Source organism: Sus scrofa, chromosome 15, assembly GCF_000003025.6.
Source record: "Sus scrofa isolate TJ Tabasco breed Duroc chromosome 15, Sscrofa11.1, whole genome shotgun sequence".
NCBI lineage: Eukaryota > Metazoa > Chordata > Mammalia > Artiodactyla > Suidae > Sus > Sus scrofa.
In genome coordinates this window covers 64,452,400-64,465,910 of record NC_010457.5, presented here as the reverse complement: position 1 = coordinate 64,465,910, position 13,511 = coordinate 64,452,400, and the positions used below count along the sequence as shown (strand labels likewise).

The 13,511-nt window shown below is 33.9% G+C and overlaps 1 protein-coding gene across 3 annotated transcripts in view; it reads left to right on the top strand.

The window, feature by feature from the left end:
• Window positions 1–13,279, top strand: part of ACVR1C (activin A receptor type 1C) — a 76,698-nt gene extending 63,419 nt beyond the window's left edge. For 2 of the 3 annotated variants that reach the window (XM_003133418.5, XM_013984145.2), the window contains 2 exons: window positions 1,583–1,713; window positions 5,873–13,279. In XM_003133418.5, the coding sequence (XP_003133466.3) occupies window positions 1,583–1,713; window positions 5,873–5,998 (257 nt within the window). In that variant the 3' untranslated portion in view covers window positions 5,999–13,279. The remainder of the gene's footprint in view (window positions 1–1,582; window positions 1,714–5,872) is intronic. The other variant, XM_013984144.2, reaches the window with a different exon arrangement.

Here is a 13,511-nt window from a genome sequence, read left to right as displayed (position 1 = left end):
ATTTTAAATTATGGCATATCTTAAATATTTTAAATTAAAAGAACTAGAGTTAATTCAACTGATTCTATAAGGAAATTCTTGAATACAAGTAATATTTTGATAATTAAGTTCATTTCTGTTAATTTAGACTTTTAAATAATTGACCTTCATGTTAAACTGTCCATATTAGATATTTTTGGCTGTTTCTTTGGAACATTCTCAGATGTGCTACTTCTAAAATCCAAATGTAAAAAACTCAGGTTTTAAATGATTGCTAACAATTTTCAAAGAGAAAGCTATTTTGTTTTGAAAAGGATAAATATACTTCCATCATGGGAAATATACTTCATTCACAGAGTAATGAGGCCATGCTATAAATTTTGCCATTAGCATTACTTTGGTATTGCTCAATGGCATTTTATGTAAATCAAAATTAACATATTCATAATATAAATTACATTTTTATAATTATTAAAAGTGATATAAATGGGTTTGATTGCTGTCCAGCACAGTGAGTTATAAATATTGCAGCTGGTGTCACTGCAGCTATGGCATAGGTCACAGCTATTGCTCAGATTCGATCCCTGGCCTGGGAGCTTCCATATGCTGTGGGTGCAGCCATTAAAAAAGAAAAAATAAAAACCTAAGGTCCTAAAAAAAGTTGCTATAAGAGCTGAACTCTCAAGACATAATAGATAATTCTCTCACTTACCTACTCTGAGCCTGCACAGGCAATATGTAGTTGTTAGAGCACTCAGATGAACACTATATGATTCCCCAAAATCCTACAATATAAGGGGAATAATGGTCTGTTTTACAAATGAATTTTAAGTATATTTTTGATTATTTAATTTTTTTTCTTCTTTTTTTGGGCCGCACCTGCAGGGATATGTAAGTTCCCAGGCTAGGGTAGAATCAGAGCTGCAGTTGCTGGCCTGTACCACAGCCACAGCAACACAGGACCTGAGCCACCTCTGAGACCTACACCACAGCTCACTGCAATGCCAAATCCTTTAACCCACTGAGCGAGGCCAGGAAGCGAAATTGCTTCCTCATAGATACCAATTGGGGTTCTTAACCCACTGAACCACTATGGGAACTCCATATTTAAACTGTTTTAATGAAGTGAATGTCTTTGAATAAATGTTAAGAATATTTTTTCTTTGAAAAAAAAAAAAAAGCATTACTTTGGTATTGCTCAATGGCATTTTATGTAAATCAAAATTAACATATTCATAATATAAATTACATTTTTATAATTATTAAAAGTGATATAAATGTGATATTTTATATAAAAATATGTGTGTGTAATATATAATCATGTAAATTGTATATTTTATATGCAAATTGCATGTACTTTTGTATTACATAAATTATTTATCAAAATTATATAAATTCCATAAAATAAAATTTCAGAAACTTATATAACTATTCAGCTGAGTGCTTTAAATGTATATCTTTGGTTTTAAGAAGCCTGATTTTCCAGTTTGCCATGGTGCCACTTGTGCTTGGAAAACTTAACTGTTATTATTTTGAAATAAACATTTTTGTTATTCACATTGGGAAATTTACTATGCAAATTTAACTATACAAATTTTTATAGGAATTGTTGAGGAGTATCAGTTGCCTTATTATGACATGGTGCCTTCAGATCCTTCAATAGAGGAAATGAGGAAAGTTGTTTGTGATCAGAAGTTCCGACCAAGTATCCCAAACCAATGGCAAAGCTGTGAAGTAAGGCTATGTTCTTATGTATATTTTTCCTATTATAATTTTGAGGTAAGTATCAGGGAGGATTTTCAGAGACCATGATTCTTTTCTCTTAATCTAGGCATGTAATTCATTTTGTGTATGTACACATATGTCTTTGTATTTAACTTTATATGTCTCACCTTTGAGTGTGATATTTGCTGAGAGTTTTTGTTCTTAATTAGATTAAATAAAAGCTGACTTTGGTTTGATAAAAGCTTTCATCCCATCTATGAAGTGATGATAGAACATTTCTGCTTTAGTGTCTTAACACGATAGATTGTATTATAGATTTTCCACTTTTAAACCAATTATGCATTCCTAGGATGGGCCTGTCATTTTTTTTAATATGATCAATTTTCTTAATTGCCGATATATACAACCTTTGTCCATTTTGAACAGTATTTTACTTCTATTTTGTTTTGTATTAATCCCATGTAGTAGATATTTGTGCAATATATACTATCATTGTTTTTATAGAATTATGAATATGTTTATCATTTTCTTTTTTTAACATTCCTTCTTGGCTCTCTGAGCTTCCTTTTAAAATCATTTTCTGACTTTCTGATGTGCCTCTTTTAAATGTATTTTATTTAAATTGCTTTCAGTGATAATCTAATGGTTGTAAGTTCTTTCAATGTTTGAGTGTATGAAATGTCTATTTTGTCCTCAATTTCGAACAAATAGTTTATCTGGGCATAAAAATTTAGATTCACTTATTTTCTCTAAATACTTTAAAGGTATTATTCCACTGGCTTCTGATTTCCGTTATTGCTGGTGAGAAGTCAGCTAATTTTAGATTCTCTTAAGTTATCTTTTCTCCCAGACTGCTTTAAGAACTTCTCTATCTTTAGTATTCTGCAGTTTCTCAATGATGTATTTGGTATGAATGTCTCTTGATTAATCTTTCCTGGAGTTTTTGGACTTTGCAATTCTGAGGATTTGTGACTTTCCTCAGTTCTGGAAAATTTTCAGCCATTGTTTCTTTAAACAGTTCCTCCTTTCGTCGTCACATATATATTACATATATATACAATTTTATGTTATTTAATTATATCATTTAATGTTTTGATGGTTTTGATTTTCCTGTCTGTTGTTTTGACTGACTCTTGCTTATGATATTTTATTTCCTCATCTGCTTGTGAATTTTTATATGAACTCAGGTTAACACTTTAAGGCTAAAGCTTGCTTTTTTTCTTTACCAAGAACTTTCTTTACAAGTTCCTTCTAAGACCAGTTCATCCTTACACTCTGGGCTTTGTAAACATTTTGATCTGATACCTTCTCTGTGCTTTGGGCTGTGTTTCCTGTCTTTCATATACTGTCCACAAATTCTGAAATTCTAGACTGTGAGATCAGCAGATGTACCAGAGCAGCTACTTGCCTCAGTGAATTCTTATACCTCTCTGGTTTCATGCATTTTCCCCCTCTGAGTATTATTTATTTACGAGTTCACTTATATTGATTTTTTAACTCAAAAATTTTAATCTTTGTACCTGGATTAGTATTTTATTTTGGCATGATTTACATATGATAAAATGCACAAATCTTAGTATACAGCTTAATGACTTTTTTTAAAAAAAGTGTATGTATGTGTGTACTTATCATCCAGATCAATATACAGGGAATTTCCAACCCATACCATTATCTATTTTTATCTTTTATACCCCTTCTTAGAATATATTAAAAGATAGCCATTCTACCATATTCCCAGAATTTTCCATTAGAAGAGAATTAGTAGCCTCCATAGGCTTAATACCTGTGTTTGGGATTTTTAAAATATTTTATTTCCACTACAAAGATTTTAAAGAAAGTTTGTGTACTCTGAAATCCTAAAGGCAGAAATTATTAGCTTTTTTGTGCATAACATATGTAATTTCTTAATTGAAAGCATATTTCATGCAGCTTGAAGGAAGAGGAAAATTTTCATAAAATACATATATAAAATGCTCAAAAAGATTAATTACATTTGAATGATTATTGACCATCCCAAGAAGGTAAAGCTGTTCAATTGACTTCACTTATTGTAAAAGGATGTAGTTGTAAGGTGGCCATATTCTCTTTTCTAAAATTACATTCAACATAGGAGGTAGAAAACAAGTAAACAACTAAACACGATACAGGAAAGACTTGGTTTTTTTTTGAAAGGAGACCCCTGATCTCTGTCTGAGGGGAGACGCCCTGGTCTTTTTCTGAGAGAAGTTGCCCTGGTCTTTGTCTGAGGGGAGATGCCTGATCATTTTTGAAAGAAGATGACCATGCCTCTATCTGATAAGAGACACCCTGTTTTTTTCTAAGGGAAGATCCCATCGTCTTTCATGGGATCTGAGGGGAGATGCTCTATTTTACTCTGAGGGGCTATGCTCTGTTCTTTTTCTGAGTGGAGACCATGGTTTCCGTCTGAGGGGAGTCATTTTGGTCTTGTTCTGAGTGAAGAAGTGCTGGTCTCTGTCTGAGGGGAAACAATTTTGTCTTTTTATGAGAGAGGTTGACCTGGTCTGCATCTGAGCAGAAACACCCTGGTCATTTTTGGTGAGGAGACCCTCTGGTCTCTGAGGGGAGATGCTCTGTTCTTTTTCTGAGGGGAGATCCCTGGTATCTTTCTGTGGGGAAGCAACCTGATCTCTGCCCTGGGCTTTTCCTGAGAGAAGTGATCCTGGTCTCTGTCTGAGAGGAGACAAACCTGGTCTCTCTCTGTGGGGAGACACCCCCTTCCTTTTTGTTTTGTTTTGCTTTGTTTTGGCTGCTCCGTGGCATACAGAGTTCTTCCCAAGGATCAGATCCGAGCCGCAGTTGTGACCTATGTGGCAGCTGCCACAATGCCAGATCCTTTAACCCACTGTGCCAGCTGGGGATGAACCTGCCTCCTGGTGTTGTAGAGACACCATCAACCCTGATGCGCCACAGCAGGAACTCCCACCCTGGTCTTTTTCTTTCTCTCTCTCTCTCTCTCTTTTTTTTTTTGGCCACACCTGTGGCATGAGGCAATTCCTGGGCCAGGGATCCAACCTGTGCCGCAGCAGTGACAAAGCTGCTGCAGTGACAATGCTGGATCCTTAACCTGTTGAGCCACAGGAGAACTCCACCCTGGTGTTTTTCTGAGGGGAGACTCCCCTGGTTTCTGTCTGAAGGGAGACACTTTAGTCTTTTTCTGAAATGAGTCATCCTGATCTCTGGCTAGGAGGAGACAACCTTGTCTTTTTCTGAGATAAATCGCTCTGATTTCTGTCTGAGAGGAGAAGCTCTGGTCTTTTTCTGAGGGGAGACTCCATGGTCTCAGAAGGGAGGCACTCCATTCTTTTTTCTGAGTGGAGACCCCTGGTTTCAGTCTAAGGGGAGATGCCCAGACCTCTGTCCAAGAGGAGACACTTTGGTCTTGGTTTAAGGGGATACAGCCTGGTCTCTTTCTGAAGGAATATGCTTTGGTCTCTGAGGGGAGTCATTGGTCTTTTTCTGAGAGATGTCACCCTGGTCTCAGGCTGAGGGGAGACACCTTATCTCAGAGGGTAGACACCCAGATATCTGTCTGAAAGGAGACACTTTGGTCTCTGCCTGAGAGGAAACACCCTCCTATTTTTCTGAGAGAAGTTGCCCTCATCTCTGTCTCAGGGGAGATTCTCTGGTCTTTTTGCAGAGGAAAAGCCCTGGTCTTTTTCTGAGGGCAAACCACCTGGTCTCTGTCTGATAGGAGACTCCTTTGTCTCTGTCTGAGGGGAGAAGCCTGGTCTCGTCTGAGAGGAGACTGAGGCGACTGTTCTCGTTCTGAGGGGAGACACTCTCATCATTTTCTGAGGGAAGATCCCCATTCTCTATCTGAAAGGAGATGCCCTGGTCTCTCTCTCAGAGAATTCACCATGTTCTTTGTCTAAGACTAGTCAACATGATCTCCGTCAGAGAAGAGACATCCTGATCTCTGTCTGAGAGCAATAGCCCTGGTTTTTTTCCTGAGAGTAGACCCTATAGTCTGTCTGAGGGAAGACCCCCTTGACAGAATTTTTGAAGCGTTTTAGCCTTGATCTCCATATCAGGTTGGTTTAAGTTTACTATTTCTGTATCAAAGCTTAGTATCAATTCCTGGCTTTTGGCTTTGCTTCTCTTGTACTGTGTTTTGTGCTAAAGTCTCTGGTATTTTTCTCTCTTAAAGGCACTCCGAGTCATGGGGAGAATAATGCGTGAGTGTTGGTATGCCAATGGGGCAGCCCGCCTAACCGCTCTTCGGATTAAGAAGACTATTTCTCAACTTTGTGTCAAAGAAGACTGCAAAGCCTGATGATGAGAATTTTGTTAAAAAGAAATCTCTCATGGCTTTCTTTATGTGAATTTTTTTGTCTTTGTGTTGTCATTGTTTTTATTGTTCTACCTCAGAGATAATGCAGTACAGTATTTAAGTGCCCAAAGGCACCATGAAAAAATAATTCTAAAGTCAAGCATAGGCCGGAATTGTCTTCATTCACTCCCCATGTTATCTTTAATTTTATTTTGAGAAACAACACATCAACTCATCTTTTTATTTTATTATAAAAGTATAAAATAAGCTAAACTTAATAAAAGTTATCAAGATTTTCTTTTACTTGAAATGAATAGAAAAGAAAATGTGAAAGCCCATGTGTTTTTTTTCCCTAAGATGAAAACATGTTCATTAAAAATGTCAACTAGAGTATGCAATATCTTAACCAAACTTTAGATCATATATGGTTCTATTTTTTAAAAAAATTAAATGGGATATTTTAAGAAGTAAACATTGCTATGAACTTTAGGATGCATAACATGGAAAAGTGGAGCTGCTTAGTTGGAAGATGGAAGTGGGTTCAGATCATTTACTTGCTTTCTCTTCCCCTGTACTCCCCCTTTACAATCCACCTCCTCAGCAGCCCCTCAGGCAAATAGTTTGAAAGTCACTAAGATTGTTACTTTCCCTTATTTACAAATAAGACACTTGACATCTTGAGACATTGAGAAATGTCCCAACGTCATATAGCTAGTGACAGAGCTGGCACTAGGTCCAAATCTTGAGATAATCCACACAGTAGAGTTAGCTGGCTTCCTACCTTCCCTTTAATTCCTTTAGTATTTTTCTCCCTATACAGAAATAACATCTGTCATGATATTTGTGGTTTAGTCAAACAGAATACAAACCAAGTTATTTTGCAGAATCATAATGGACCTGTATGAACTCTCAAGAAAATATCCACTGACATATTTTCCTCTTGGAAATTTTATAGTCACCCTGCTTGTTAGTTACTTTCTGAACGATCCATTGTCAGATATGTCTTTAAGATGCATTTCAGAGGTCCCTATTATTTTTGTACACATACATTTAGAAAGAAAACAGAGAAGGAAGGGGCTACTAGGAGATATTCTAAGGGAAATTAAGAAAACTCTTAAATGAAGTATAATTTCAAAGTCAATAGAGGGTATGAATAACTATGAAGAGATCTTCCCCTATCCTTTCAAAATGAGCATGGGTACAGAAGGCTCATGATAATTTTGCCTTTATTCTACTTCCTGTGGAGACAGAAATGATGAATTCTGAATAATACATGGAACATTAAGTATTTCCTTCCACTCTGTAATTCTGCTTTGGTGAAGGAAGATTTAACATGGTATCTTTTGTTGTACTAGAATGTTGTTCCCGAAATTCTGTCTCTTGGAATGGTCTTCTGAGATGATCAAAGACCAAAAGTGCTCTTTGATAGATTCTTAGAAAGTCATACCACATATTAGCATATCATGTGTTGTAAGGAGTCTAGCAGTAAAAAAAAGTGTTACTTGAATTTCTTTAAGATGGATTTCCCAAATTATTTGACCATGGAACTCTTTTTATAAAAACAGGGGAAACCTTTTACTAGCCCACATTTTCGTTTCTACAAAGCATAACTTGAGTACCAGTGTTCTAAAGGCTATACCTATGTATTATCCCATAGAGCACAATCTAGTGATTATACTTCATTCCACTACGGAAATATGTTACTGAATCCATCTTCATTTGACTGGGATGAGATATCAAAGGCAAAAATCTGGCATCTGTGGTTTGCATATACGTTTGCTCTCATTCATGCAGTTACCTATTCATTAAAAAATATGGGGCACTCCATATCGTCCTTGCCACAATTTTGGATCCAACAAGAAAATTAAAAAATGTAAAGGTTCTGCCCTCAGGGATTTTAAAGTTTAATTTGGGAATAGGAACAGGGATATGGTTGTGTGGGGGAAGTAAACTGACAAGTAGATATAATCCAGAGTAGGATGTCTTGAATTCTATATGAATTTGATTAATTCTATATTTGTGGGCTTCCAAAATTACTCTCAATTTCCAACATATTTAGAAAGTATCTTTATTTGGTTATTCCAGACAATCTAAATTATATAGTCAATTTAAGTGAAGGTATTCTAAAAAGAGTTTATGTGAAGGGGTAATCTTGCTGTGTCTGTTATCTTGATTTCACATAGTTTGTTTCTACATATATGAGAATGAAACTATTTACTATGGTTGTAACTATAGATTCAAGCAAACAGGAATGATATTTTGCTCTTTTATTCACTTATGTTGAGTGAATATACTTATTTAATTTTTAAGAGAAGATGTTTAAAATCTCCATTTTCCTTGATATTTATAATCTATTTGAAGGTATCCAAATATAATTCCTTATTTTTATTGATTCAACTTTTACCCTAGAGAAATCTGTACCTTTTAAGACTTTTTTTTTGTTTGTTTCTGTGTTGGTTAACCATAACTCCTAACTGAATAGTCTTATATTTCAATTTCCACACACATTTTTATAGAAAGGGCATAGGTTAACAAAAATGATAAGGAAAAGTTAAAAGTCCTAATTTTTCCTTAACTCTTGGCATGATTAGAAATAAAAATGCTCACTCTAAAAAGTAGTTTAGATCATAAGGCAAAATTACTGTATATACCAGTGCTGTTTAACTTTATTTCTTTTTTATGGAGTCCTACTCTGTAATATTTATTTCTTTTGAATTGTGTTACAAGCAAAAAATATTCTTCTTAGGCTCATAGTGTTAGTGTTCTTTGCTCCTTTCAAATATTTTGGCTTTGGGTATAACGTAAAGCTTAGGAAAATGCTATTTATGAAATTTTAGTACTGTACAAGTGGTGATGGGATTTATATGCAGCATCACTTCCTTAAACTAAGGGACACATCATTTATTGTCAATATTTCAGCATGAACTTGTTGCCTTATAAGCTAAGCGTTTAAGTGTGTAATTGGTACAGATTCTGTTGTATGCTTTCTTCCGTCTAAAATATTTGGCATGTCACATCTAGAATTCTTAATTTATGTTCTGACTTGAAAGTTAAGTGAAACATGACTGTGTCATGCACTATTTTAGGTATAGCACTTGCTTCTCATCTTTATACTTTCAATTAACTTTGCATTTTAAATTTCCATAATTATATGAAAATAGTAACCTGATTGCAGTGTCTGAAGACTTCAGAATCAGCCTTTATTTTAAAATGAAAATCTGCAATAGATCCATTAGATTAGATGTTCCACAAAAATTTATTATTTGTAATACTTCTACTTTAGTAGAATTATTAAATAAAACAAAACAAATCTTCTTCTATTATGTTGGAATTTTGCCACCATGTGACTTATTAGGGCAGAGAAAACTCAGGGCTATCTTAGAGTTTACACAAAAGAATGAGAGAACGTACTTAGCAAATCATCTAAAGGCAGGGAGCCTATGTTTGCCATATACAAAGTTCAACTTAAAATTACTTAGCAGGGAATATTTATGATTAATTATTTTAAATAAATATGGAAATATAATTCATTTAAGTAAATTTATTTAAAGTGTGAACATTTTATTTCCCATCAGGAGATTCAGAAAGTAGCAAATGACTGAAGCTGATGGCAGTTGCTTTCTTCAATAGTTGTTCCTTTAAATAAATTTACAAGTACAACATTTTAAGTTATTTGGAAATATCTAAGAATTAGTATCTTAAGATGTTGTCATTGTGATTTTTGAAGATAGTGTAAATATCTTTTGTGAAACACACTACTGCTGTGTTTGATAATGCTTTATATTAGTTCCCTTTACAAGCTAATAACTACATGGACTTGATGCATTATTTAGTGAAGACAGTAATCCCTTTGCTCCTGAGGGCTTCTTCTAAACAGAAAAAAAAAATGTCAGTGGGGATGTACAAATTTCATTAAAATATTAATATTAATAGAATTTCTATAGACAGTTTTCAAAGTGTTTTAATACAAATTTTCAGATTTTTTCCCTCTAACTTTTCTGTTTCATTATTTTTCTCACCTCCTTTTAAAATATTCCCTCACTGCCTCTCAAAATTATCTTTAGTCTCTAAATTGAAAAAAAAAAATAGCTACTATTTAACGTAATCATTCTTGTATTTAGCCTTCTAATGAAGGAGACTCCCTTGGTGGTCTAAATTATTTCTGAGGTGTCACAGACAGAAACCAAAACCAGAATTTGGGAACTGTAAAGGATGTAAGAGATTTTATAGCTGAAGAAACCAAGAATCAGAGATTAAATAACTGCTAGTCATTAGCAGAACTTATGTGAGACCCTAGTGGTGACACCTACTACAGTGCTCCGCCATATCCAACATTTACTAATTCAAAAATAATTAGCATCCATCTACATCTACCTTGAATATAAACTATCATGCCATTTAATGCTGATGATCAAATTCTACTTCTCTTTATTTCTGCTAAAATAATTTGTTCACTCATGATGAGAACAGTGAGAAAAACAAAAATAGGCTAAGGAAGAATTGTAGAATAGTTGTCAAACTGGGTAAGCAACCAACAGAGTGGTGAATAAAATTAGAAATTGTGAGACTATAGAATGTCTTGGTGCAAGTAATGACAAGAGATGCTTAATGACTTTTTCTCTCCTTTCTGTAAGGCTTGTTCTTTCTCAATTCATTGGAATGGGGAGTGAAAGATGATTTGGTAGTTAAACATGGGGCCATGTCTAGCAGCTCATTATCTTACTTGATATTTCATTAGTTCATCTTTGGCATTCACATTCTTTCAGTACATTAAAAAATATCTTTGCTGGATTTCATCTCCAATCACTCTACAATTCTTCTATCATTCCAGCCCCTATCCAGATTGCTACACACTGAACCTCTTAACAATATTTTAATTTCCCACGTACACATACAAGAGTTTTCATCTCATGCAGAATCTAGTAAATTTTCATTTGGCATGATGAAGGGGGTATTTGTTAATGGCAGAGAAGACTTTCTTTTAAATTTTAAAAAGACTAGCAGTCAAGTTATATTCTTGCTTTAGCTAACATATAAGGAATGTCTATTTTTGCCTTAATGCTGAATTCCACTTAATAGATGATAACTTGGACAGAGAATGTGAAATATATGTCCCATAATATGATTGCTAAATTTCTTTTGTCTATGCTTCATACTACTGCTTTGTTTTATCTTGACCATCTTTTAAAGTTAAGCCACTATGCCATATGGTTTAGAATATAATATTATATTGAAATTAGGCAATAATTCCCATTTTAAAATATCTCTATTAAGAACTACCAGGATACTTGTTAATTCAGTTGTAGATTAATACAACATTTGGGAGAAAATGAGCCCTATCTCATCCTAAATTTTAATATTTTCAGAAAGGACTATGTATTTTTTTTTTTTATCATTGGTTCATGTTATCCTATAAGAATGTTTTCTCTCCATATCTAACAGTTTGAACTGCAAGATTTTTACCCTGGTCTGGACGTATCTGAATGTTAGCATAGATACTAGGAATCTGACTATATTAGGAAATTATCCTTACACCAAGTTCACCAGATCCAGCTGGGCATTTGCTTTGCACAAATCCTCTCAGTTGAGGGGTAGAAAGAAGCCAAAATCCAACCTGAAATTGGCTTCTCAATTCAGAAATATTTTTATATTTTGCAGAAGAGCACTTTATTAGCTTATAATCTTGAGAAAATGAGAATCAAATATTTCAAAATGGTCCCTGACATTTGCAAATTGAATAGTAAACTTGTAAAAAAATACTTTAGATTTTCTTTCCACATTTCCAAGAAAGCAAAAGAGATTTTATGTTTTTCTCGTTGATTTAATTTTTCAACCCAATCTGTAGCAAGCCACATCGACCCTAATTTTTTTTGTCTTTTTTTTTTTTTTTTTCTCTTTATAGGGGCGTACCTGCAGCATTTGGAGTTTACCAGGCTAGGGGTCTAATCAGAGCTGTTGCTGCCAGCCTACACCAGAGCCACAGCAACACCAGATCCAAGCTGCGTCTGCGACCTACACCACAGCTCAAGGCAACGCTGGATCCTTAACCCACTGAGTGAGGCCGAGGATCGAACCTGCAACCTCATGGTTCCTAGTCTAATTCGTTTCTGCTGCGCCAAGATGGGAAGTCCAGGACCCTAATTTTTACATCTTCATTGAGTTTTTATTCCATGTCCAAACCTATTCTTTAACTTTACCTTTAAAAAGTCAATTACCTTCCTATGTTCTGTCTAACCAATGCAAAATTAGCATGAGATTTACCAGTATCTCCATTTCCTCCAATAGGCTAAATATAAGCAATTAAATATTTTAAAAGTCCAATTCTTTTTTTTTTTTCTCTTTAGCCAAAATATTAAACTCTAGTTCATTTCCACAGTGACTAGTGTTAAGCTCTTGTACTCTTCTGATCCTAGACTGGAGAAAATTATTCAAACTTAATTTGTGTTTCAGGTTTTAAAATGTCCTAAAAACAGAAAATTAGATTCAGGTATCAAAAAAAGGAATTTTGGATTGACTTTCAATGTACTAATACTAATTATACTTTTCTTTTGGTAGTGTGACTTTTCTTATACCTAAGAACATATTACAAATGTCAAAACCACTGCATTTTGACTTTGCAAAACATGCCTTGAACTCTTGAACCACTGTGAAAAGAATCACTGTTGTAAAGACTTATTGTAAGCTAGCTGAAATTCTTAAGAATGTAAAAAGATGTTACCTTTTAATAGACAGGCAGAAATGAATGTATATAAGAAATATGAAGACATATAATCGGTATTAAAATGAGAATTAGGCAATAAATTGTATAAAAAAATATGCAGATGGAAATTTTAGCAGTTGCAATTTAATCATTGAAACTGAAGAATTCCAAATTCCAAAGAGAAGTGAATGATATTTAGATGTTTCATTAATTTCTAGCCTGTGGAATATGCATTTTATCGTAATATATGTATACTTGTTTTGTTTAAAAATAAGAGTATTTTAGAATTTAGTAAGAACTCAATGATACCAAATGTTTTTGGTATCAAAAAAACTTTGCCAACAGCAAGTTATAAAAGTATTTATTTTAATGCTTTTAAAAATATTATTGCATAACTTTCAGTTGCCTCTGGATGTAAATAGGAATCTGCCTAAATGTTATATTTTTATGTATTCATTTCCCAAAAATGTATTGTTTTGCAAAGTGGCAAAGATAATAAATTAAGCACTCCTTGCACTTGTTTCTGTGAAGCATATAGAGTTCTATTTTAAATAAAAATAAAATGTGTCATATTTCAGTTTCTATACAATTATGTTCTATTATTTTAAAATTATATATGTATTTGCACATAGTATATGGAGTGGGTTTTGGAAATTAAAAAAATTTTTTTTATAATGATTTTTATTTTTTCCATTATAGCTGGTTTACAGTGTTATGTCAATTTTCTGCTGTACAGCAAGGTGACCCAGTTACACATACATGTATATATTCTTTTTTCTTACATTATTATGCTCCATTATAAGTGACTAGTTATAG